At 42.2% G+C, this 25,584-nt stretch overlaps 2 protein-coding genes across 12 annotated transcripts in view; one reads left to right on the top strand and one right to left on the bottom strand.

Annotated features, from left to right (window-relative positions):
* Window positions 1-12,034, top strand: part of LOC119442078 (endophilin-A) — a 105,637-nt gene extending 93,603 nt beyond the window's left edge. For 2 of the 9 annotated variants that reach the window (XM_049661866.1, XM_049661865.1), the window contains exons 12-14: window positions 488-610; window positions 4,658-4,983; window positions 7,873-12,034. In XM_049661866.1, the coding sequence (XP_049517823.1) occupies window positions 488-610; window positions 4,658-4,926 (392 nt within the window). In that variant the 3' untranslated portion in view covers window positions 4,927-4,983; window positions 7,873-12,034. The remainder of the gene's footprint in view (window positions 1-487; window positions 611-4,657; window positions 4,984-7,872) is intronic. The other 7 variants (XM_037706807.2, XM_037706805.2, XM_049661867.1 and 4 more) reach the window with 5 other exon arrangements.
* The window catches only part of LOC119442077 (DET1 homolog), a 36,771-nt gene that overhangs the window by 9,321 nt on the left and 1,866 nt on the right, over window positions 1-25,584 (bottom strand). Inside the window, exons 2-6 of one of the 3 annotated variants that reach the window (XR_007465648.1) lie at window positions 24,611-24,787; window positions 23,229-23,584; window positions 19,589-19,780; window positions 16,355-17,893; window positions 13,852-16,280 (exon numbers count right to left, since the gene is read on the bottom strand). Coding sequence is in view for 2 of the 3 variants with exons in the window: in XM_037706799.2 (XP_037562727.1) it covers window positions 17,692-17,893; window positions 19,589-19,780; window positions 23,229-23,584; window positions 24,611-24,787 (927 nt within the window). In the remaining variant the exon portion in view is untranslated. Of the gene's footprint in view, window positions 1-13,851; window positions 17,894-19,588; window positions 19,781-23,228; window positions 23,585-24,610; window positions 24,788-25,584 lie in introns of those variants that run through there. The other 2 variants (XM_037706800.2, XM_037706799.2) reach the window with 2 other exon arrangements.

Here is a 25,584-nt window from a genome sequence, read left to right as displayed (position 1 = left end):
CCTACAGACTGGGTTGCACTGTCGCTACCCAACTCTTTTAAGTTTATTCAGTGTGTGCCATCGTTGCTTAGACAGAAGAAAAGCCAAATCCCACTAACGCTCTTGCATCAGCTAATGACGCTCATGCACACAACAAATGTGCATACAAGCTCTGGCACATCACTTAGTTGTGTGAGCCAGGGACCTCTGATGGCTTAGTGGAATCTATGCAAAGCACTGATTAACTGATTGATAGTGATGGCACATCAAGGTTGGAATCAAGTCGTCTTATTTATGCCTCATTGCTAGATTGTGCTGGATGTAAGAAAAACCATGGATTCGGGCAATTGCATTACATTTTCTTATGGCAGTGATACACAATGGGCGTTCAATGTATAGAGAAGGGAGACCTGAATCTAGTGAATGAAGGGATCCAGGCAAGCCCCGCTATGTTCTGTGGTGCTGTGACGGTGACGTAGACCCCACGGGGCGGGGCTGTCCCTTGCAGCGTCTCCTGCCCGCTCACCCCTGAACTCGCCTGTGAACCCACGGCCTGCCAATAACCTCTTCCTGGGCAGCTTCCCCAATCCGCATGGCACGGGGGCCTCGCCTGGCTCCAGGTCTCCCAATGGTACTCGTGTTCCTCTTTCCAAGGGTGCCACCGCCTGCCACCACTTCTCTCTCAATCATGTTGTCCTTTTTCCTTCTTTCCCTCCCACCAGTGCCTCAAAAGCCAGTTCCTTTGTGTGGTAGTCATGAGAAAACTTTTTTTTTGCTGGATTCTCGTCCGTCTTTGCCATCGTTGTAGCCTGGAGGCTTTAGCAGCTATACATAGGCTAAGCGAGTACATCTGAAGTCTCGCAGATGGCACCATAATGATGTCATACATTATGTCAATGTATGCTCCAAAGGCATTGCCATTCTTTCATGTTGCTGCCATGCTTCTCTATTTTCTCACTTTCTCGACATATCTTCTCACGTACAAAGCGAATGGCTAATAAAATTGTCCAAGGCATTGATAGGCTCGATTTAGAACTTCTTTGGTAACCTTAATCAATGATAGTGAAGGCATGTGGTAGCAGCATTGAAGCACGAAATCAGGAGCACACTTTACTTGGGTATTAGGGACCTAATGTATATGCAGGAAGCTCTTCAAGGTAATGCCACCTTTTAGTACACAAAGCAGTAACGTGTACTGAATTAGCAGGAACCCACTACAATTACCTTGCGTGTCTGTAGTTGTGAAACAAAGTGGCATTCCTTTATTGCACCACCAAATTGCAACATTAGGTACATGACCATTGTGTCTCTGATTACCAACAGTATTGATTCGTAGAATCTGAATGTCATCAAAGCTTTGGCTTATTTTCTTTTTTCTTGGTTGCATGGCATAGAACTCATTGTAGCCTTTCTTTGACACTGTCTTGTGATTATGAATTCCATTCCATGTCTTTTGCACTGCATTTAAATTATTCCAAAATACTGCATATGGTGAGACTTCAGCTTGCCGAGGAAATTGAGTCATATACAGTTTAGGTATATGTATTGTAGTTTTCCTACAGAAACTGAACTTGACAAGATCAGTACGTCAGCTGGTCCTGTGACCCTCGGTACAGTGTTTCTTGCAGGTCAAGAGTCTGTAATTGCATCATTGCAACATGAAAAATTTATTGAAAATTGTGTTGTCTGCATGCAGGAAATATTTTAGTATGAGGCTTTCGAATATGGCAAAGAATTATATTTACTTTGACAGCTGCAACAGGCTCTTGCTTGGCTTTACATGATGCATCAAATTCAGCCACCCTAGTTTGTGCACTATGGCTTGAAACGGTGTATTAAGTGTACTGTGAAATAAGGAGCAGTGGGGATGTCGCTATGAGAGAAAGAACGACGACGAGAGCGATAAACCTTGTTTCGGTGCTCAATCGGCTGTGCTACCTCTCGCTGCTTTATCGTTCTAGTTGCGAACGCCAACTTCCCCAAGTGCTTCGTGACATTTGGTGGAGGTGCGGGTGCGGGGTAATCGGCCAGCTTAGTGTGTAGATGCAGTGTTATCAGATCATTCACACGTATGAATCATAAGGTCATCACTAAGCTGCAAAAAATACATGAAGACAGGTCCAGTAATGTGCCACAGTTTTTGCTGTGACTGTACTATGGAAATACACACAGAATTTGCAAGTGCAAGACATAAATATTGTTGCTTTTGCTCTACATTTTCTATTTTTTTGAATTCTCCATCACTTATATTAAGCTTCCTTTGTTTGATTCTGAGATCGTGTGATGGCCTGGTGCTGCATGCTGTGTGGCAGGTGGACTTGATGGCACCCTCTCTTCTCTCTGCTTGCTGATTCTGCCCTTTTTGTGATCTTCTTTCTCTCACTGTCTTGGTCACTGTAACATTGGTGCTATTCCCTAATTTTCAATAACAGCGATGCCGATTGTCTGCATTACTTCCCGGTCGGTTGTGTCTCAGATCCTGCTGGTATGATTAATGAATTTTTCTGCAAATGCTTTGTGAGACAACATTTCTGATGGTTCTCTCTCTGGTGTGCGTCCTAACTGCTTTTATGTGCTTTCATCATTTCGTGCTCAATTCACACCTTTCCTGGGCACCGTTGGTATGTGCGACACCTAAGAATGATGTATATTGTCTGCTAGCTGCCTACATGTTTCTGTTGAACTTTTTCTGTCTGCATTAATGTGCGTCAATGTTTACCAGATGCTTTTTAGGCAGTCGCCTGTAATGATCGCTTTACACTATGTTTTACCTATAATTTCATAACTTTGTCTCCCCGTTTCATAATTTCTAACACTCAGCTGCAGCTTTGGCTGCATCAGAAACCGAAACTTATTATTGTGTACTAACGTACTGATGCGTCCTAAAAAAGGGAGTCGTTAGGTTGTGAGCAATTCAAGTGACCTAGTGGTAAGTTTATACCTTGTAGCTCTGCTAATAAAGCCATAACCAAGCTGCTACAGCCAAACCAAGGCTGAAAGTAAATGAGTTGCCAAACGTGGCAATAGCCAGATGCATTTCACATTGTAGATTTCATCATGGCGCATAGACACGTCTGTGCATTCATTGAGAAGCATGTAGCTAGCAGCACACCATCCTTGTGTGATAAGTGCTTCAGTATGCAGAAATTATCACAAACATGGTGAAATAATTCCTTATATATAACAGCTGCGTCACCGCTCTTATTGTGAAAGTGCAGCCGAGAGTCACTTGCTCTGTGTAGCCACTTGCTGTTTGTAGGTTGATTCAGGCAAGGTGACTTACTAGTCACATGACATTCACAAAAGGAAAGATAATTGCATTTAGTGTATGGGTGTTCTGTTTGCCCGGTCAAAGAGTCAGTTCATTCTGACTCATGCCAACTGTACAATAAACTCGGCTTCAAATATTTGTACAAATATTGAAATTCCGAAATTGAGAAGCTTTACAGCAACACAAGATGCCAACCTGGGAGAGGGGAATGAGAATTTTGGTGTGATGCTACATATTTTTGGCAAATCACAAGGTAGCAGAGTTTGGGAAGCACTGATATATGTGTTATACATCCTGGAATAAAAATATGAAAACGGGAAAAGGAAAACAAGGCATAGCCTCTGATTTTATACAGGAACCTACCCATAACAAAAACAACTAAGTGGCATACAAAAGCAGAAAAGAATGTTTGGATCGTGCAAGCGTTTGAGCATCATCAGTGATACCATCTATCAAACATACCTCTGAATATCCGCCGTGTCGCAATACCTTTAGATACAAAACTTCCTTGTCTGTTAAAGCAAGAGAAGGTTGCCTTACACACTTTATTATGACCGGACTGAACATTATAAATCAGCTTCCGTTATTTCTCGAATCATTTGACCCTCATTAAAAAAAATTGTATTTCCATACACCACTACATGGTTATAAGAATGGCAGTGCTGTTCAAGGTGGGAATATGCATTATTTTTATTTTTACAGAAAGTAGGTGTTATGTTCAGATGGACGTTAACACATCTTCCCATCTGGCTGATATACGGTGTTTTTCATGACAGTGGAAATCAGTACGCGATAATGGTGTCCCACTGTTGCTCCGGCATTTTACACGACATGCCCTTTTCTGAACCTTGAGCTGCTTGCACTCTTTCTTGAACAGCTGAGGAGACAAGAGTTTAAGTTCTTAAGAGCAGAGTAAACAACTTGAGCTCTGTACTACCGTGCAACATTTTCTTTAGGTCTTCTGACATCCTGAGTGTGTAAGGAATTGCTACAAATTTTCCTTCATTATGTTCTCGAGTAACCTTACCACTGTGATTATCGTCAACCCTCAACTTTGTGACAAGGCATTTGCAAGCCAGTGATAACGAGTCTAGTTTAACCAACACCTTTTAAAAATCTAGTAACTTACAATTAAAAACTCTCTTGAAGAGCATGGGCTCATAATTTATTTAATGCTGGCATGGCGTAATCCATTTTTTATCAGTTTTGACTGGCTGCACATGAGCCTTCTCTTGCTTTGGTAGACAACGTAATTTCACATCTGAAGACTTACGGCACATTTGACTGATCACAATTGAACACTCTAGAGTGCTCAAAATTGCATGTTACATTTGGCTGGTACAAACGGAGAGCTCAGAACGCAAGCAGGGAGGGAGAAATGTTAAGGGTGCATGTGTGTGTTTGTAGTGCCCACTGATGGCGGTTGGGGGGATGGGTGCGGCTCAGCTTCTCCACTTCCATCGCCGGTGCGGTCACCAGCCCGGGCCCCGCGCGCACCGACCTGTCGAGCGCTGTACGACTTCGAGCCGGAGAACGAGGGTGAGCTGGGCTTCCACGAGGGGGACCTCATCTCACTCGTGCGCCGCGTCGACGACAACTGGTACGAGGGCAGCATCGACGGCCACACGGGCATGTTCCCTGTCAACTATGTCGAGGTGGTGGTGCCGCTGCCGTGAAACTGCGTGTGGCTGAGCTCTAGCCACCGCTGTTCTGCTGCTGGCTGATTATGCCGCGTAAGTTAAGGCTTTGTTTCTACTTCTTTTCGGAGTGACCAGCTACGGCTGGCCAAACAAGCAGGGTGCCATCGCAGTTAACCCTTTCCCTACTGATGACGAGTATAGTCACCGAAATTTATGCCAGTATAACCGATGACGAGTATAGTTGTGAAGGCATGCTTCTTGAAATCTCTGAGAAATTCGATACACTTTTTGTCATTTCCTGCGGTACGGAAAGGGGCGGTACGGAAAGGGTTAATAAGCGGCAGAAGGGAAGCCGTCAGCACTTGGTGTTCCCAACAGATATCCTCAGGTATGGTGACCCGACAACAACTGGCATACGCAGCATGGCATGTTCCCCAAAATAGCCTATAGCTGCTGCGGCGGTTTAGGCAAAAATCTGGGCTAGTTCGTTAATTGTGTGACACATCTGCAAGCTAAAGATGGAGCATGACATGAAATAGGCAAGGCACCATGAAATAGGCAAGGCAGATGGACGCAGCAGGATGGTATGACCGATGGCACCCAAAATAGCCCATAGCTGCTGTCGTGGGTCATGCAGAAAGCTAGCCTAGTAGGTTAATTGTGTGACATACTTGCAGTACTAAAGATGGAACATGACATGCAACTACGCAAGGACAGGTGCTGATGCAGCAGGATGGTGAATGCCTGTACTGTTGCTGAGCGCCAGGAGTGGGAATTCAATTCTTGTCAATGGCAGCCACACTACAGTGGAGAAGATATATTAAAAAAAAAAATTATGTCCGAGCTTAGCATCGCTAACTCTCTAGGGTACGTCTCGACAGCTGCGTGTGTGTGCATCACAGGCAACTTTGCACACTCTCAATTATCAAAGAGATGTTTCTATACCTTGTATCTCGTACAAACTTGCGATTTTGTGCACACTGTGATGCACTCACCTACGCTCAACGCACTTTAGCCTTATGTTAGTCTTATCCAGTGTGGATGAAGTCTGCCTATAATGCTATAAAGATACCGCATTTACTCGTATAATGAACGCACTTTCTTTCTCGAAAAATATGCGCTAAGTTGGGGGGTGCGTTTATTATGCGGGGTAAAATTTCGAGCGATTTTTTTTTCCCGCGGCCACCTGTAAAGAAGTCGCAGTTTCTCCCGAAAGGCGAACCATCGATTGCGATAGCAAATGCGTAGACAGCTATACAAAGTAAGGATAGTAGTTTTATTGGCCGTATAAACTTGCAAAGTAATTTAACCAGCATGGTGCCAGCGCACGCAGGCAAACATGAACACATCACACTCGATGACCGCGGACACTCGCTGTCAAAACGCTAGCTTGAGGAAGGGAGACTGCAACAGCGAGCGAAGTGACCTTTGTACTGTGTATAGCTTCAACGCAAACTGAGCGGCGATAACGGAGCACGCCGTCAGATCGCTTTCAAGATAGGGCGTGTGCAGCCGCGTAAATGCGCAGTTGCACATGTGCATGTGTTCAGTTTCTTGTAATTTTGACAAAATCCACCATGACTTTCTCCTACTTTTTTTTTTTTTGCACTTCTAAATATTTTTTCACGATTTGTAACTGCAGTTACGAGGTTAAAAAAAAAGGAAAGAAACTGCGTATACTCATATTTAGGTGCGCTCTACCATGCACCTAATTTAATCCATTAATTGTCAGAACGTATTTGGAGCTTTATACAGTGGCATTTCTCATACAGGCCCAGGCTTTCGAACATAAGATGCCATCAATATATCTTTAATCAAAAATGTCTCGAATGGATTTTTTTTTAAATCTAGCTTAAGTCTTGATTTCTATTCTAGAATTTATTGATTGAGACTCGGTCAAGTGTATTTTGCATGGCCATTTCTCGTACAGGCGGCATAACAGCTTCATATTAGGTTTCATAATGGAAAAAAAAAAAAAATGTAACGAAGCTGTACTTGTTCAAGCTCAGGTTCAGACCTTCTTGCAGTTCATATTGGTGCTGAGGCTGCTCCTGCTGCTGTGATCTCTTGCATGTGCCTATGAGTGATGACAGTACAGCCATGGAAGAAAAGATGCAGAAATGCACATGCATACACAGGAAGGACAAAGAAAAATCAGCGCTATAACCTGAATGAAAGGCACTTGTTCCCATATATACTCGTATATACCTGCAAACTTTTGCGATTGTGTTGTAAAGTGGCAGATTTTTAGAGCTTGTTTACGATTGTTGTATTGACACCGATAATTTTACTATTTTTTGTTAAAACCTGAATGAAAGGCACTTGTTCCCATACATATATATATTTTCCTGCAAACTTTTGCGATTGTATTGTAAAGTGGCGGATTTTTAGAGCTTGTTTACGATTGTTGTATTGACACCAATAATTTTACTATTTTTTGTTCACACTCAGTTTAGGACAAAACTTATTCGAAGGAATGCAAGTACAGTTGCTGAATGATTTTTCATAGCCCTATTTTTCAGACCCATAGACTATACAACACCTACTCACACAGCAGTGACACCAACCTATATAACCAATGTATAACAGAAACTGAAATTTTCGGCTTCCATAACATGGATAGTATGCGCTTCAAAAACATACTGAATTCACAGTGTGCCTATAGAGCACAGCCTGCAAATCTTTAATAACATCTTAAGTAATAAAAAATGTTTTGTATTTTTTAGCCAAATTTTAGCTTTTTTTTTTTTTGGCTATGAATAGCATGTTTCAATTTCTAAGGTTGGCAGCTCTGCGTAGATCTTCCTCTGTCTGCTCCTCAGCATGTTAGCATTCATGCAAATGTGTGCATGCATGTGTGTGCTGTTTGTACCCATTTTTCTATGGCTTCAAAGTGCCAACTCGCCCACCAAGTTTTGCTAGACAGCACTGCAGCCGAGATTTAAGAATGTTAGACTCAACAGACGTGAACTTCTTTTTCAGTTGTTACCAGCTGTGCAAATGCCTGCTGTGGGAACAAGAGGCTCTACCAACCCTCCATCTGTGTTAGCTCTGAATTCAGCAAGTCCCATCTGTTGATTTTGGTCTTATCTGTGAACGGTTCACATCTGGACTTTAGTCATTTTGGGTTGTTTATATATGAGTTTTCCCTTGCAGCCATGCTTTCAATCATAATGGAAACTGCCCAGTTTTGAGTGTGAAAATGTAAATATTTATTATTTAGTGCCACGGACATTTTTAGGTCATTGTTTATTTATGTTTGGACTCTGCACCTCCACCCCCACCCTATCCTTGATGAGCTTTTATTACTGCGGGATGAGAAATAATGATGGTGGTTTCTTTTTTTGATGATGGAAAAAGAAAGAAAAGCTAACAATGCTTTTCATAGGCACAAATCAGAAGGTTGTATTGGTTGCAGGTAATTTTTTTCTTACATTTTTTTTTTCTTCTCTCGCATTAGAAATTTGTGCGCTGTGTGTTAAGAGGCATCATTTGACGACAACCTTGTTGTTGTTCAGAATGTATTTAAGACATGGCCAGATTCTATCAACTGGTTACAACCAACTGGGCATGTCTTGTTTGTTTCTTTTTCACTTTGTAAATCATTGTAACATTTTTTTTTTTTTTTGGAAGCTTCTGCCTTGGACTCTATGTCTTTCATGGCATCAATCATGTACCACGTCCCCAATGCCTGTAGTGAGCCTTGTTGATTGTGACTTAAATGTCCTGTTCTATCAAAACTGCTACATTTATTGTATGTGGGAGTTGTTATAAAGCTCACTGAAGATTCTACTTACCCCAGATGCTTGTCACCAATCTGCAGTTTCCCATACTGCTCCCTTTCCTTCATTGTCTGTCTGTGCTGTCAAGTACATCAAATACGTGTAGCACAGGGGTTCCCAAACTTTTTGGCTCTGGAGGAACCACCTTGGCATTCAATATGTGGCAAGGAACCCCTCATTTGCCTCTCAGGTACACGTGAAAAAGAGCGCAGCAAAAAGGCTCCTCAATTAACACCTGCACTGACTCAGGAAAATGGTTACACAAGGCTTATATTTGCACAGTGCTGCAAAGGGTGGATTGGAAGAATCGTTAGTAGCTTAGCAATTGTGAAGAAAAGGCCACATAGGTGAACGGTCACGTGTGTCAGTCCAGGTGCTCACGGGGCCCCAGGACAGTTGTGTGGACATGACGAGATTTCCTCCACAAGTATCCACACTCAATCAACGAATTAATTAATCAATCAAGCAGTTATTACAATGCATGAACAATCGGGCGATAAGTAGCTTTTCTGCGGTGTTGACAAGGTGAAAAGGAAAAAATGGGGGCACACGCAGCACTCTGTATGCTCCTGGAAACCAAAGAAGTCCCCTGTGAAACCTGAGGGTTCCTTGAAATCCAGTTTGGGAACTCCTGAGTTAGCTTACTTTGTGCTCCTTTAGTGGCTGGCCTCATGATGCAAGTTCCTCCCCTCCCTTCAAGTTCATCATTTGCGAGAGCATGGTTGTGAAATGCTTCCTTCTAATGTTCAGCTGGTGCTATTTGTGCCTGTATTGCAGTGAAAAGGAAAGAACATTTCGCACATGTAGGTGGCGGGCACTATTGCTGTTCTTCACTTGTTTGAATGTTCAAACCAGCACTCAATGGAGAACCGCACGACTGCTCGTCAGTACCTTGCGACAACAGCTATGAGACAGGAGCGATAAAGGATGCCTTGTTATATGGGCAGTGCCTAAGAAAATCACATTTTTTCTTTCACTAGTCTGTCAAGGCCATCTAATATGCAGCCATCCCCTGCTACTGATCACTTTTCAGCGTTTCTGTCTTCAGCCAAACACAAATGCAAATCAAGAATGAAGACTGATATGACGATTGGTGTTCCCCTATACCTTTCCAGTTTTTTAATGTGTCTGTGCTCCTTGTGTTACAGTTAAGTTGTTCTGACTGCATAATCACTTCATTTGCGAGCACAAAGCAACGATCAAGCCTTCGACTTTCACATTAACGAGCGCAGGTTGAAGTGTGTTGCAGATAGCAGTGTCTGTTTGGATGTGTCCTGAAACGTTATGAGAAGAACCTAACTACAAGTACATCGAAACCTGCAAAGGTAAAAAAAAAAAAAAAAGCACCACACCAATCACCATGCAGGTAGCATAGAAGTTCAGATTCATTTCAAGTGTTTAGCTTAGAGAATGGCGATGCATTACTGCATACCACACTGCGATGCAAATGCTTCACATGCCTACTTTTAGTGCGCATTTTTAAAGCAGTTTCTTGCTAGAAAAACTGTTGACCACACTATTTCGGGTGTAATACACCACCTTTTTTCGCTGCAGCAGAGTGACCTTGAAGACAAGGACATTTAGCTTTGGCAAACAATGCATGAGCGTTGGTAAGGAGAAGAAAGCACAGCCAGTGGGCAAGGGTTATGTTAGGCTTTTATGATAAGAGTCGCAGCAGTATATATGCGAGTTTTAGCCAGTATGTATACCTATCAGCGTTTACATGTCAATCGAGTACTGGGATGCAAATGTAAACAACAGTGCTGGTGATCTACATCTGATGGTGTGTTCAAATCGGCATGCGCTACTGTGTTCTCTTGTGTGACATTTCTTGGCACGGAAGGGTATAATACGTATTAGTAAGTCTGTGTCGCTACAAAAACTACAAATGCTAGTATGTTAGAATACACAGCCACAGGATGCAGCAAGAGGCTCGCATGATTTGTTTGAGCAGAGCATCACAAGATGTAGCCACGAACGCTATTTGGAGCTACGTCACAGTACCTTGCCAGAACAGTAACACTAAAATGTACACATACTCGCTTAAGCTTTAAGTTGATTGGCCCCGCAGTAGACACTGATCTACATTGATAAACGTCACTTGCCTCTTAAAAGGTTCTGGTGTGGAAATAATGGTCTTCAGAGGGCTTTACAATCTATATGTCCTAGTTTGGGGAAGGCTGATGTATAATGTTACATTCATTTGAGATTGCACAACTGCTACAAGGCAGGCCACGAAATTATGTGCCACGGTTGGCTTGTATTGACAATAGTTTGTTCTCGACTGTTCATGATATGCAACACCACAATGTCGTGTGTCTTTTCCCTGAGTGCATGCTTGCTTGCACATTTGAGTGCGTGCATCTTGAATTGTGTGTAGCAGTGCTTGTGTTCCGACATATCCAACATAACCGCTTGTGCTCACGTCCGCACGTCTAGTTCAGCTGTCGGTACATTGTGGGAGGAGCGGACACATCTAGTCCAGCAGATAGCAAATGGTCCTGTTTTGAGAGGGGATGTACTACTCATCTGCATCTTTCTTGGTGCCTCACTTTTCATTTTCAAACATTGCAGCCACTATATAGCTAGCCGAAGACAGTGCACTAGAAGCTGGTACTTGTGAAGCATATTTTAGCATCATGGTATATATAAACGTTCGCTACATACAAAACATGTCGCAAAGAGGGCATATGCTCCCAAGCTTTCTGTGTGTTTCAAGCAACCACTAGGTCTACAGTGTGTCCCTTCCAGCAATATGCCCTAGTCAGCAATATTGAGGCTCTGTGCCCTCCACTCGAGCTTGCTTCACAATCTGGCCCGTGAAAAGCACCAGCGGCCCATCGCATGTACATGATAGTTTCTTGCCATACAAAAAGAAGGAACTAATATTTTGGATTTTTAAAATCCAAATACCAAAGGCAATATATATTCGCTTTTGTTGTCTCGGACACATACCTCACACCGTCCCCGTCTCATGGCAATACGGCACAACCCCTATGAATTCTTGAAATCGAATCTTATGTTCACACCAAAAAAAATCACGTTGTTCGCTCACCTCCGGCCTCCATAGCAGCTTCCTGTAGCCTTAGAACCCCCTTTCTTTTTTCCTTTCCCAGTACTACTCTCCTGTGTGCCGAGTTCCAACCCGGCCAGCCACCAGCATAACTTGTAACCGTAACCACTGTGATCTTGATGTCGTCCTCCGTAGACCTGTATCTTTTTCTCTGTCCGTTCCATACTCGCATCGCTACAGGAAATCTCTCAAACCGTGGTTCTTTTTTCGCCGTTGTAAAATCTTGTTAAATGTCATGCAAATGAGAGACATTTATCCCAAATAAAAGCTGTTTTTGTTGTTCCAACAACTGAATTCTTTATTTACTGAAAAGGAATCATCAAGGTAAGCCCACTAGTGCATGATGTGCACGAATACACATCATACAGATAACTAAAAATGGCACAAAGGAACGATCAAGCCTTAGAGTTTCATCTTGATCAGCGAAAGTTTTATTTGGAGCACCAATGTGCTGGTTCAACAAAATGCAATCTGTGGACTACAACATATACCATATCTTCCCACCTGCAACCTGCACCAATCCACAACCAAATTCAAAATATTTGAAGTGCAAATGGAGGATGTGTATTACACACAAGATTTCTTTCCTTTGGTGTGGCTTTGCGGCAGTGCCACTTAGCCTTGCCATAAAGCCGCACATCAATACTGTAGACCAGTGAGAGCTGCGATAGGATGACTGAACATGCAAAATCAAATTGTAGGTTGAACTTTTATTTGTTCCAATAATTATGCATGCTTGCTTTACAAAAATTTGAGTGCTGCTGTATGTGGTTACTTCTGCGCGATAAACACATGATACCCCCTCCACCTTCTTGAAGTTTTAACTGGGGGTTCTGGCAGTAACAAGCAAAAGCAGGTTAGAGGTGTGAGAATACGGTAAGCAGGGAATAGGTCACTGTAGAGAACCTAAGGCTGAGCAATCAATGTTGTTTGTAAATCATTGCAGTGTTGTTAATTTTCCTTAATGGTAAAGGAGGCAGGCTGCTGGTATAGCACACAAATTAACAGCACATGTTGCTCAGTGTCGGAGTGTTGTTAATTTTCCTTAATGGTAAAGGAGGCAGGCTGCTGGTATAGCACACAAATTAACAGCACATGTTGCTCAGTGTCGGCACTAAAACTTGGCAAAGTGGCTAGGTTGTACTATAACAATGCAGGAAGTAACAATGTGGCATTAACCCTTTCACCAATTCATGCTTATATCTTTCAATAAATGCTTTTCTGGCATTTGGAAAATTAAAAAAATATTCGTTGACGTCGTAGCAGGAAGCCTATGCATGAGCCGCAGTTCATAGGAAAGAACACAGATGGCTGGCTAACAAACTTGAAGCAGGGCACACGTGTAAACAAGATGGAAGATGAATTAAACATTCATATAAAATTGCCGATTCTCTGCAATATACGCCCTCTGCTTCAAATAAAGATGTGGGTTGTTAATCAGCATGTGTTGCATTTCCTACATTACGCATCCCATCTGCATATTTCTTAGTGCCTAGACTGTACGTGATATTCATAAACCATCTATTCAGGAGAAGCCATAGCTAATACTCCGCTAACATATCCTGAGCATATTGTGTTTTATAAATGGTCCAGGCTGTCTGCAAGACATATCTGCAATGATTATGACTTTAAAGGGACACTAAACAGAAGCCCTAAATCAGTTTAGACTGATATAGTATTCTTTTTACGCTGTATCTTTGTTAACAGTGTGTTAACTTGGGCCAGTTGGCACTTAAGAATTAGAACACGTGAAGCTCAAAGTTATATTTTGTTAATTTTGCACTGATACCCCAGTGCCAGCACGTCAGTGTGACGTCGTGGATGTCAAAGTATTTTTACCATATTTGGGCTGCTTTGGCTTCTTTAAAACAATGTAGTCCATCTTTAACAATAAGCAATGAACTAGACCTGAGCAGATACCATCAATATCTATGTTATAGCAAGCTGGTACAGGGGCATTCAAGGCGGTAGCACCAACAATCTTTTCTGGTTTACCTAGCCTCTCCTTACGATAATTTTTGGGGGGTATTGTAGAGGGATCATTTACTAATACAGCTCAATTTATTTTTGATCTTTAATGTCCCACAAGTGTCATGCCTTCATCCACAAAAAAAAAAAAAAGGGCCTTCAGATCTGCACGCACAATGGCCAATGCCAAAGGCTTTCAGAATTTCATCGCAGCAAATAAAATCCTCCTTCTGCAAAGGCTTGCTAAACACTTTGTTGAACTAAGGTGACAATCTGTGCTTGTTGGTGATCCATTACGAGCAGCAAGAGTAGTAAACGTATAATGTCTTGCGGACATGGACAAAAGGAGTGCGTCCTGTGTCGTTTGTCACGTCTACTGCTTGTAAATTTTGAAAACAAGTATTTCCATGATTACATTGCTCACTATTTTCGCCGTCGCACCCAAGTCAAGAAATTTTATTTTTGCACAAATATTCCTTTTAGCAGCTCTTGTGCACGACATGACATGCATAACAAGTAGAGAGAGGCCATGCATTCCAAGTGCAAAGAAAGTGTAGCGGAACTGTGGAGTAACAGTACAGGAACAGTTTAGCATGTCTAATGTCTTAGTGGAACAACTATGGCACAAACAAGAAGTGAAGACTAAAAACTGTCTGCCTCTTATATCCTACTGTTTTCTGTCTCTGTCGGTTCATGCTATTTATCTCAGAATGTGCTATTCAACTGTTAAGAGATATGATGATGTGATGCACACTTGCCACAGCCCTGCATAAATTAATCCATGAGCATTTGCAATGTGACATGAAAAAGCCAACACATGTGTACATGGAACAACACAAGCCAGAACTTTGGCATCATTACGATTAAAAAAAAAAAAGATGCACACATACAACATAATTGAAGTGCATCTGCTCACAAAACAATCATAAGTCTACCAACCATTCATACATGATTTGCGTGCACATTTTCTGCAATAGTGACTGTAATTAATGGATTGCAAAAGGAAAATGTACACAAAAAAGCAGCCCAGGGCAATATGGGGTAAGATTTCAGTGTGACAATAGGGCCAGTCATGGAAATTTGTGACACAAGGACACAGTGCACTCAAATCAAAATACATACAAGAACTGCCTAGCACGATCCAGCTTTCATTCAGAGGCCAACATAACAAAGTGAACTTAGTTGCGACAATACAATAAACCCCATTTTCTCACTACAGTATTTGCAGAATTTCACAGAAGACAACAAACACACTGGAAAGCAATACAAAGCCCCCAATTAATTTACATGCATCAAATGCAAAGTAAAAGTTGCAATAATTGCAGCACAGAGAGATGCCCTTTGTTGCATCTTGCAAAGGCTTCCAAATCTATTGAATATTTGAATGCATTATAATCACTGTACATGCCATAATTCACAATATGCTACATTTTGTAAATTTCACAGGCTACAAATACCAATAACATGCACAGCAAGGTGTCAAAATTTGGCTTCTGTTCAACAGTAAATGGATGACGGTGCACTTCATGTAAATACTGTACACACAGTTCAGAATACTGCAAACAGGCGTTATAGGCTAGGTACAAATCCATGGACAGAGCACTAGAGCAAACAATGTACGGTTACACATTTAGAGTTTGTATGCTCATGCGTGGAATCCCGTGACTAGAGAAAAGATGCAGCAATGTTTACAAGCAGCCTAGAAATCTCAATACATAGTGAAAAACATGATTGGACGTGTGTGCCCAGTCTCAATATTGACAAGCCTTTCGACCAGCGATAACGAACTCTTGAGACATTGTTTCTTTTTTATTTATTTTTTACTATGTGTGCTTTAGTTTTTGCCCTCGTGTTTGTGGCATTGGGATGATGCTTTTTAAGAGGAGGGCAATGACACGCATACTTATTTATTCTTTTTCCGGGAACTGCATTTCACCTGTTAAGTTTATCGCTCAGCACAAGATGCACCTGCTTGATTTGGAACTTACTTGATTCGTTATTGTTGATTCTATCTGTTGTGTATGTTCTCGCTGAACTTGGTGTAACCAGATTTGTATGGATGACGTGAATTGTGTCATGCACTTTCTGGAAGGTGCGCAGGCACCAGCGATTATGCCAGAATGTTCGACGAGTCATGTATAAAAGCCGGCGTGCTTGACCCGCAGATCAAATTTCGGCAATCGCCGACTGTGCTCCACTATCGTGCTCATAGTGCAACTTGTTTTTATGGGCACAGGTTCGCCCAATACTAAAAAGTTACTTTCGTGATTCGATTCACAGTTTTGCTACTGTGTTCTTCACCGTCACTACAACGTGACAATATATAGAGACCAATTCAAGCACGATTAATCCTTGGGAGTAATCATGCAGCAGTTCAAGATCATTACAATGCTTGAGCTAGTTTCTCAATTTTTGCACATGACAGATAGCTACTAAATACTATGTTGCCACAACGCAAAGCTTGAACACGAAGCTTCCAGAACAGCTGCAACCAGCCAGCATGGAAATGGGTTAAACTTGCAAATGCAGGCAACCACCAAAAGGTCCTTTCAATTTGTCTGCACTTCCTGAACTAGTTCAGGAGGTGGTGCACTTTGCTATTCATTTCAACAACGACATGGAATCGTCTGCACATCACTACTTGCTTCAGCTAGTGTGGGCTTCATGCAGAACGAGTTTGCAGCATTCCCCGGACTCGTGGGACGTGTAGTGCAGCGCTTAAGCAGAAGGTGCCAGGCCGATTCTGCACGACCAGGGAACTGGCACTAAACCAAAATGAATTAGTTCACGCACTGCAGGGTGAATCAAATGGACCTCGGGTGTGTGCCAAATTGCAACATTGCTGAGTAACTGCTACAACTTTCTTTGCCTATCTTTTAATAAAGTATTGGTAATCTGGTATGTTATACCGGATGTTTCAGTAAATACCTTTAAATCTTAAAAACAGTGCGGTATAGATAAAGAGGTGATTGTGTGTGAAGTACAGCAGAGATTTGCACTAATTATGATCATCTCCTTAATGAAGTAAAATGTGCAAGTTATACTTTTTAATTTATTACCTTAGGGCACATGTTGCAATCGTGCAAATAAAGCTAGTCAATGCTGAACGCATGTCCAGTTAGTAGGAATCCTGAGACTACCAGATATTTTGTCCCGAAAAGCTGCCACAAAATGTACTCTTGCATACAGATCTGTTGAACAGTACTTAACAAAAACTTTCTTGGAAAAAAAAAAGTAATTGCTATACCAATGCATTTTACCCCAAGTCTGGAGGCCCTCCAAGTGGATATGCCTTGAGCACTGATCAGCTTCAATTCGGCATTGCAACGTGCTCCCTAAAAATATTGGGTAACTGAGCAGTTAATCAATGATTATTACACAATTTTTATGTCTGCCGAGGCAAACTGGGAAACATAATATACACGCAAGTAATTTTCAACTTGTTCGCGTAGCAATTTATGCTGACAGTAACCAAGTGAACTGCACTCGGCGTAATTAGGTTCAGTGTCATGATTTTTTTTTTTTTCACGCAGTCAGGACAAATTTGTCTCTGTTAAAACTTATGGTAAATGCAAAATAAATTGTTTATACCTCTACACTGTTAAACAATGCTGCCTTCTCAAAAAGTTTAATTGCGTGAGGAAGATAACCACCTTTAGGTAAAATCTTGCATTATGACAAATTTCCTCTCATACAAGTTTTTCGTTCACTTTCGCAAGTCCATATCATAGACTATGTGGCCAGGTGTGCAGAAGATGGACTGTACTTGCAATCCAATTTCGCACACACGAATGAACACAAGGGAATTGCATATAGCACTGTACAACATGGGTAAGAGTTTGGAGACCACAGGAACTGCGAAAGAAATCTAAATCACCGGACACATCTAGATTCCAACAAATAAGGTCCACAAGTTTTGTCCCTGACAGACTTTTGTGCCATGATAAATCATTCTTGGTGGCTAACTGCCAACATTCCTCAAGATGTAAAAGGTGTGTCAGAATTGTGGATGTGGAAGTTGACTACGTACTCAGCATTGGTTCGTTGTACACTGATGGCAAAGGGGTCGTACGGGTGGAAGGTGAAGGCGACGAGCCGCCGTGCTGCTGGTGGTGCATTGCGCCCTTGCAAGCCTGCGTAGATCTTGAACTTCAGGAGGCCAGAGTCACGTGCGTAGAAACTGCATGTAATTCTGGACTTCAGACAACAGTCAAATGTAATCATGTGAGCAAGCACTCGAAGGTTAACTGCAGTGCACAGCAGGAAACATGGTGTCAAGGGGAAAGAAGCTAGCCGAACCCACAAGCCACTAAAGTTGAACAATCGCACAGCTTGCCTAATATTGCCACAACTGGCCAGATTCGGTCAGCTTAACTAGAGAGAGAGAAAAAAAATGCAGATCCTGTCGACACTTGTGTGACAAGACACCATTACGAGTCAGTCACAAAGTGGACTGATTCACTGTTACACCAAAAGCCACACAGCAAATGACTTGTGAAGTTACTTCCGTGCTTCAATACATGAAACTATGTTTTGTTAAGAAAGTAACTGGAACGCCAATGCATTTCTCCACCAAGTTCGGCAATTAATATCTTGAAGCTGGTGTCAAATCCTGAGAATTCATTCAAAGTGCGAAATCTAGCCTTGCGAAATCCAAGGCTACAATTTCTAAATTGCAATATGGACCATAAGGTTATTAGTTAAAAACTTAATTAGTAAATTTTTGTTAATTAGTCAATTATGCATTTCAATTCTTTGTGCAAGTGATATCGCCTCTTCGAGTAGACCAGTTCATGAACTAGAATTGTGCTATCTGCCACAGGCAACCTCTAAAATTTGATAAAAAGTGTTCGCTCAAACACCCTGTATATACTGTCACAATGGCACAAGTTCCACTCCTAGTAGTTATACTGGGCAAATTTCGGGTCTCTTTGCCATATGGCAAGGATGAAAGTGATAAAATGGTTGCAAGACAATATGGAAAAAACATGGTCATTACGGAATTTCTATGTATGCCATAAAATGTCTTTCAATATAAATGACTATGCAAAACACCGGATGATGGAGACATAGGTGGTGTATGTAGTAACAAAGGACGCATAATTTATTCATATCGCTACCCTTTTGGCAAGAACACACACGATGATACAGCTGGGTAAGACAGTTGGTCTATGTATCGCTAAATTGCAAAATTATGAATTTTCATCCTCGCTACAAAAACTAGGCACTTTAATGCACTTACTCACGTTTCGAAGCCATATGCAGCTGTATTGGGGTGCAAGTGCAAATTCCCATTTCTTTTTATCACTTCAGCAAAACTCAGGCATTTCTAAGCACTTGTGAATATGTTATGAGACCACAGAAATACTATGTGCCATGAACTCTGTCATTTCAGGATGTGAAGCTCTTTAACCAAAAAGTGATGAAAGATGAAGGCAAACACTCACCACAAAAGATTTAGTAAGGTTAACGTTTCGGCTCCGACATGGTAGCCTTGTTCACAGTGAAATTAAACACAACAAAACAGTCATGTAAGTATGTTGTATAACATGGAGAAGACATTCAGCTTGTACTGCTTTTGGCTGAGAGTTTCTGGTGGTAGTTTGGATGTGTACTGACTCTGAGTGCAGTGAAGACACATGGTTAGTTTTCTTGTTTGCTTTTTTTTTTTTTTTGCAATCATGCGTGCCTGTTTTCAGTTGACATCATATCCTCACAAACCATTGTGAACAAAGCTCCCAAAAGGAAGCCGAAACATTGGCCTTAATCAATCTTTTGTGGTCGGTGTCTGTCTTCCATTTTTAATAATGTTTCATACCAATGGGATGCTGTCATACTCTCAATTTTAACCAAAAAGTGCATGACTGTCGCTCACCGGATGGGATAGTCTCCACAGGCCTTAGGCCGCTCCAGCACTGACACCCACTTGTCATCGTAACTGAAAAGTGCCAGGTCTAGGTAGGGACTGTTGCTGTATGACTGTGAGCTGATGGGCAGCTGCGCCAATAAACGCTTGACTGCCTCTGTCTGACCCCCATAACGGGCATTCACAATGGTCTGCTTGAACCTGGAAAACAGGGACAAGATCTTGCGCTGCAGTGCCTAGGCATCCTTCGTGGTGATAACATGTACGCAAACAATAGAGAGCTTCAGCCGGCACTTGTGTGTCATAGCGTTATCACTCTAGCGAACTACCAGAGCAGAAATTTGAGCAACAGGCACTGATGGTGAACGTCTGACAATCTGAGTTGGCGCCTCAGATAAATAGTTTGCTAAGATACTAAGCATATGCAGAAAGAGATTTCAATTTAAACAATTCTTAAACAGAAGCTTTCAATCTAATGGCTGTCTGATGTAATGCAGGATGGATCAGACACATCAAATTTGTTACTGGGGATAGCTGCTAGATTGAAACTTAGTGCTACAGCTGACCAATGTCAATGAAAAATAATTATACTGCTACGATCAGAAAAGTAAACAACATAGCTATCTATACAATCCAAGAAAGCCACGGCTGGAACGGACAATGCCAGTTTTTAATTAGGAATGAGAAGGCACACGAGATGGCAGTGCATGAAAGCAGTACAATCCACGCTGCCGCCCCGGCCCCCTCTCACCGTTCGTTGCCTGTGAGTGCATACGAAACGCATTTGAAGCAAATACAGACATGTGACCCACGCCGAGCAATGCGGAAACTTGCCCAAGAATGCAAGGCTGATATCTGCGCACTAGTACCCTTCCAATGATTGTGCACTACCAAGAGCCGGACAGGTACTTCTTCACCGCCTACAATGAGGTTTTGCCATAACCCCTGATGTCATTGACCGCTGGAGGTCCTATATTCTCAAAGGAAGAAGAGGTCTTCTTTCTGGGTTTTTACGTGCCAAAACCAGTTCTGATTATGAGGCACGCCGTAGTGGAGGGCTCCGGATTAATTTTGACCATCTGGGGTTCTTTAACGTGCACTAAAACGCAAGCACACGGGCGTTTTTGCATTTTGCCTCCATCGAAATGCGGCCGCCAGGGCCGGGATTCGATCCCGTGACCTCGCGCTCAGCAGCGCAACGCCTTAGCTGACTGAGCCACCCTGGTGGGTAAAGGAAGAAGAGGTAACCACAATGATGATGAGGACACGCCGATGTAGTTTGACCATCAGTGCCCCAACTGCCGCACACCATGCCGTCCCACAGCCAAACACCACTTCTGGGAATGTTTGGCTCATGAAGAGGCACGTGGCAAGTACCTAGACAGGATGACATTTCCGAACTATGAGGTCTAGATCCCACCAGCTGACGAACTCGATAAGCGTGCCATGTACAATTTGCTTCTGGCCTTCGTTGATGAGTCTGGTTTGCTGTTCAGACTCTGAGGTCCCCACAGACAGCTTGCTGGCCATCATCTGCTTACCCCTCCCGTTCCACCCATTCCCACACCTGAATTCTCCAAGCCTCCCAACATAGGCCAAAGCGCCAGCCATTCTAATAAAGATGACGTTAATTCATTTATTAATAATTGTTGGGCATTTAACATCCCAGAGCTGAATTGTGGGCCGATGAGGGACACTGCACCAGATTAATTTTGACTGCTTGCGCTTCTGGAATATCCATCTAAATTTAAAATAAAAAATTGTCTTCATTTTACAATTTTTCCTTTCATGAACCTTTCTCCCCCTTGTCAACTTCTGTAGAACTGATTTTCCATATTCAGTGTCCCTGTGATTCAAGTTAATGATGAATTTGGCTTCACTCTACAATCTGCTGGCCTCCTTTTTAGCTGAAATCGTAGATTGAGCGCCCCGAAAAGGCACTGGTCCTGGGGTTCGATACCATGACCAGGACGAATTCTTCAACTGCAAAGCTTTCTTCTTCAGAAACCTGGTGGTTGGGTTTCCTTCGTAGCTTCGTGCTACAGTAGAGTGGATGAAAATTTTTCCTTTTATGAATCTTTCTCTAATGGTTTACCATGCACTTAAGTATAACTGCCCAAGAGTTTTTGTTGGTGTTTTCCAAGCCATGGCTGCCACAGCCAGAGATTCGACTCTGAACACTGTGTCTAGCAACAAAGCACCATAGCAAATAAGTTTTCTCTTTTTCATGAAGCTTTCCCTGCTGCATAAATCTTTTTTTAAATACTAAAATCATGGAGACCCTCCTCATGCAGGAATTAGAGTAGTGGCTTAGCGAACTTATCACCCCTAATCCAACACTTATACCTGTCTGCCTGATCCATTCATAGCTTTGCAGTGCTCAGCATTCTTTATCGAGCAGCCCTCATTCCTAGGCAAAGCCACAAGCGTAGGTGAATGCCCACTTTAGAAGCTGGAGCAGAACATTTCGGACAATTCACCGAGTCTTCAGGCGTTGGACCCCAGACCCAAGTGAGGGAAGGTGTAAGGGCCTCGCCAGACCGTATTCTTTGAAGAGAGACTTCCTACAACCAAAAATGGTGTGGATAGTGCCACAGTTCTTTGGAACTAAAGTACTGATGTGAATAAAAGGCAGTATACAAGAAGGTGTCTTCACTGTGCAGGGTAATGCACCTGTTGACAAAGCCACAAAACTAATGACTTTTTAAAGAAATTCACTACAGTGACTGTACATCATAGCAATAGGTGTTGATTGTGTCCGACTACACAGTTTCAAATTTGAAAAAGAAGTACTAAAAGGAACCAATACCTCGATACAATTTTTATAACATTGGTACAGCAGTATGTCAGAAACTACCCTTCACAATTTTTTTTTTTTCAGACTAGTTATGCCACAATGCAGCACTGACCTTCATAGTGGCATGTTGAATAAACGGCAAATTCCATGTTCCTATGTCACTTCTTTCCTAGTAGGGTCAAGAATTTTTTATTTTTAGCACGTCTGCAATGTCTACCATTTCGTTCCCAACTCGTTAGGGCTTAAAACATGCCACTACCATATTTCAATGTACTATATTTCAATGCCTCCAACTACAACTTCTGAAAAAAAAAAAGAAAAGAAAAGAAATCCATGTACGTAACTCATGGAAATGACCACATAAAACAACACTCAAATCATTATACAATCTAACAACCAACACCATTGTCAGTATAGAATAAAGCTCCAGAAACAATTCTGCCTTGTATGTTCATTCATTATTACTTTCACAACTGCTATGGGTAGAAATGTGAGGTGGCTTAAAAACAAACACATTTTCACAAAGCTGCAGTGGAAGAAAACAATTTGGTATAACCCACACACCCAGAAGTTTGTTTAAATTCTACAGTGGAGAGCATGCCTGAAATTATGGCTAAATTTGATCAATTTTCCACCAGAAGCAAAATTCTGTAACTTTCTGGCATTGCTTAGAGCACAGTCAATCACTAAGGGTATCAAAGTACCTAAAGCAATGTTGTGTCCCACCTGCAACAAGAAGACTTGACTCTTCCGAAATGACACCTCTGCTGAACATTCACAATGTTTCACAGCCATGCCATAACTGCGCATGCACACTATGAACACTGCACGCAATTTGTATGGGAGCCTCACCTCTGCTGTACCAGCCGTGCATGAATGTTGTTGGAGGGAGAGCAAATGAGCTGGGCATCCGAGTGGAGCGCTGCATTGCGCAGCAGGTCACTGAAGTTTTCAAGCAGCTCCAGCAGCTCCTCAGATGTGTTCTCGTAGACAGCCAGCACCTCAGTGGTCACCAGATTGTAAACCACAAAGAAGGACGGCTGGGAGTTAGGGTCCGAGAGCCGGAATGAGACAACATCTTCGCTGGCATACTTGAGCAGCAGATGTCGTTCGTCCAGTAGCTGCATCTTCCACAGCCGCAGGTCACAAAGCTGGTCAAAGTGCTGATAGAACTTACGCAGTGCCGTTGGGTTTTTTTCAGCTTCAGCCTGGTGGAAGAAAGAGCATAAGGGGGGACGGTGTCAAGGACAGCAAATATTTATGCCATATTTATAGTCAACATACGCACAATGACAGAAATGCTTATACAATCGATTTTCACAAATTCGATCCTGACGAGACCGGCGAAACTGGTCGAACTATCCGGTGGATCGAATTAAACAAATGGCAGAAAAAAATGCCGAGACGCGCTGTTCACTTAACGGTACAGTAGAATCTCATTGATACGATCTTCACAGGAACTGGAAAATAAAGCGTATCATCCGAAACTCGTATCATTCAACGTATTATCTAACCAAATCGTATTATCGGGAAAAGAAAAAAAAAATGTATCCTCCCAAAGAACGTATTACACAGAATCGTATCAACGAGGTTCCACTGTACTTGCCTTTAATGTTAGCTTCACTGCAAGACAGACCTTTATGCGGTGAAGCATAGTGGGCGGGAAAGATGTCACTGTCACGGAACATAGTGCATGTTTCTTAATTCACACATGCCCATGCACCGTCTCCAGTCACAGTGTGAGCACCGAGATGAATAATAAGTTTACTGGAAGGCCTTCAAAGTTTTAGGTAAACCTTTGCTCTTTTGTTAGCTTTAACTGTTCCCCGGACTTTTGGAATTTTTTCATCTTACCGTCTTCCTTTTCGCTAGCTTTCCCAAAACACAGATGATATTTCTCCGCTTCTCGGTGACTGGTACTGCATATGTACTGCCTATTTACTGACTGGTACATGCATATTTCTGGTGACTGGCACCAGAAATAAGCATGCCACAAGCGTGAAGCAGAGAAGAGAAAGAAGCAAGACGAATTTACCATGCGCATTCCTTTTAATTCTGTGGATGTACAGCAGTACCACCTCCTCTGAGAATCGCATAGCTAGCCTTGCACTGTTATTTCTTTAAATATGTGCACTCGATAAAGTCCAGTGCTAAACCAGTGTGTAATTTATCCTCTAAATTACGTGATCAATGCATCCATTAAGGTATGTCGTGTTTGTATCTGTTTAAATTACCTGGCGATACAGATGCACCAGCAGGCGGTGCTTGAGTGAGTTGAGAGTACGTTCGCAGTACGGTCGCTGCTCGCTTCTGCCAGTCGCCAGGAATGCCGATGATACCAGCAGCTCATCATCCTCATAGCAAAAGCGCCCCACGGTGCGGACGTCGACAAACTGGCCTTCCTTTGTGACCTGTGCAGGACAAAAAATAGATTATGTGAGAAGTGAGGTTTGTGCCTGTATTCCACAAGTAAACATTGAAACAACATTGATTACATGCTCTAGGTCATGGTCAGCTGAAACGTCTCATCTTACTGTGTTTGTTTATGAAGTCTAGGGTTTGACAAAAACTCGTCTGGCGAGGAAAGAACATGGCTGTATAAACGTACACTCACCAACTGAGGAACACAAAAACAACAGATTGACGTTTCGGCGCCCAGTACGGGTGCCTTGTTCACAATAAACGAATGCATGGTGATCTTTATTATATATGCGGCGGTAGACGTCTACCGCCGCATATATAATAAAGATCACCATGCATTCGTTTATTGTGAACAAGGCACCCTGTACTGGGCGCCGAAACGTCAATCTGTTGTTTTTGTGTTCTTCAGTTGGTGAGTGTACGTTTATACAGCCATGTGTTTGTTTATGCACTCTAGTTATGTTATTCTGTTTGGGAATTCATGCTTCTCTCTCGTGTCCTACCAAAAAATGTTTGCTAACAGAAAAAAAAAAAGAAAAAAAAATTGTCTTGCTGCAACTCTCCGACATAATTGTATTTTGCTCAATGCTTTTATTGTCTGTGTACAAACAACACATTTATTTGTATACTACTGAGACAGGACCGTGGTAGCATTACATGTATTGAAGACTGAGATCTGTATTTCACTTTTATAAATGCTTGTTTCTTGTTCATAGGAATGCAAAAACGTTAGATTGCGAAAACAGTTCACACCTTAGTTTTATGTAGGTGTACACACAATGAACAA

Source organism: Dermacentor silvarum, chromosome 2, assembly GCF_013339745.2.
Source record: "Dermacentor silvarum isolate Dsil-2018 chromosome 2, BIME_Dsil_1.4, whole genome shotgun sequence".
In the NCBI taxonomy this organism is placed as follows: domain Eukaryota; kingdom Metazoa; phylum Arthropoda; class Arachnida; order Ixodida; family Ixodidae; genus Dermacentor; species Dermacentor silvarum.
This window is presented reverse-complemented; position numbering and strand designations above follow the sequence as displayed.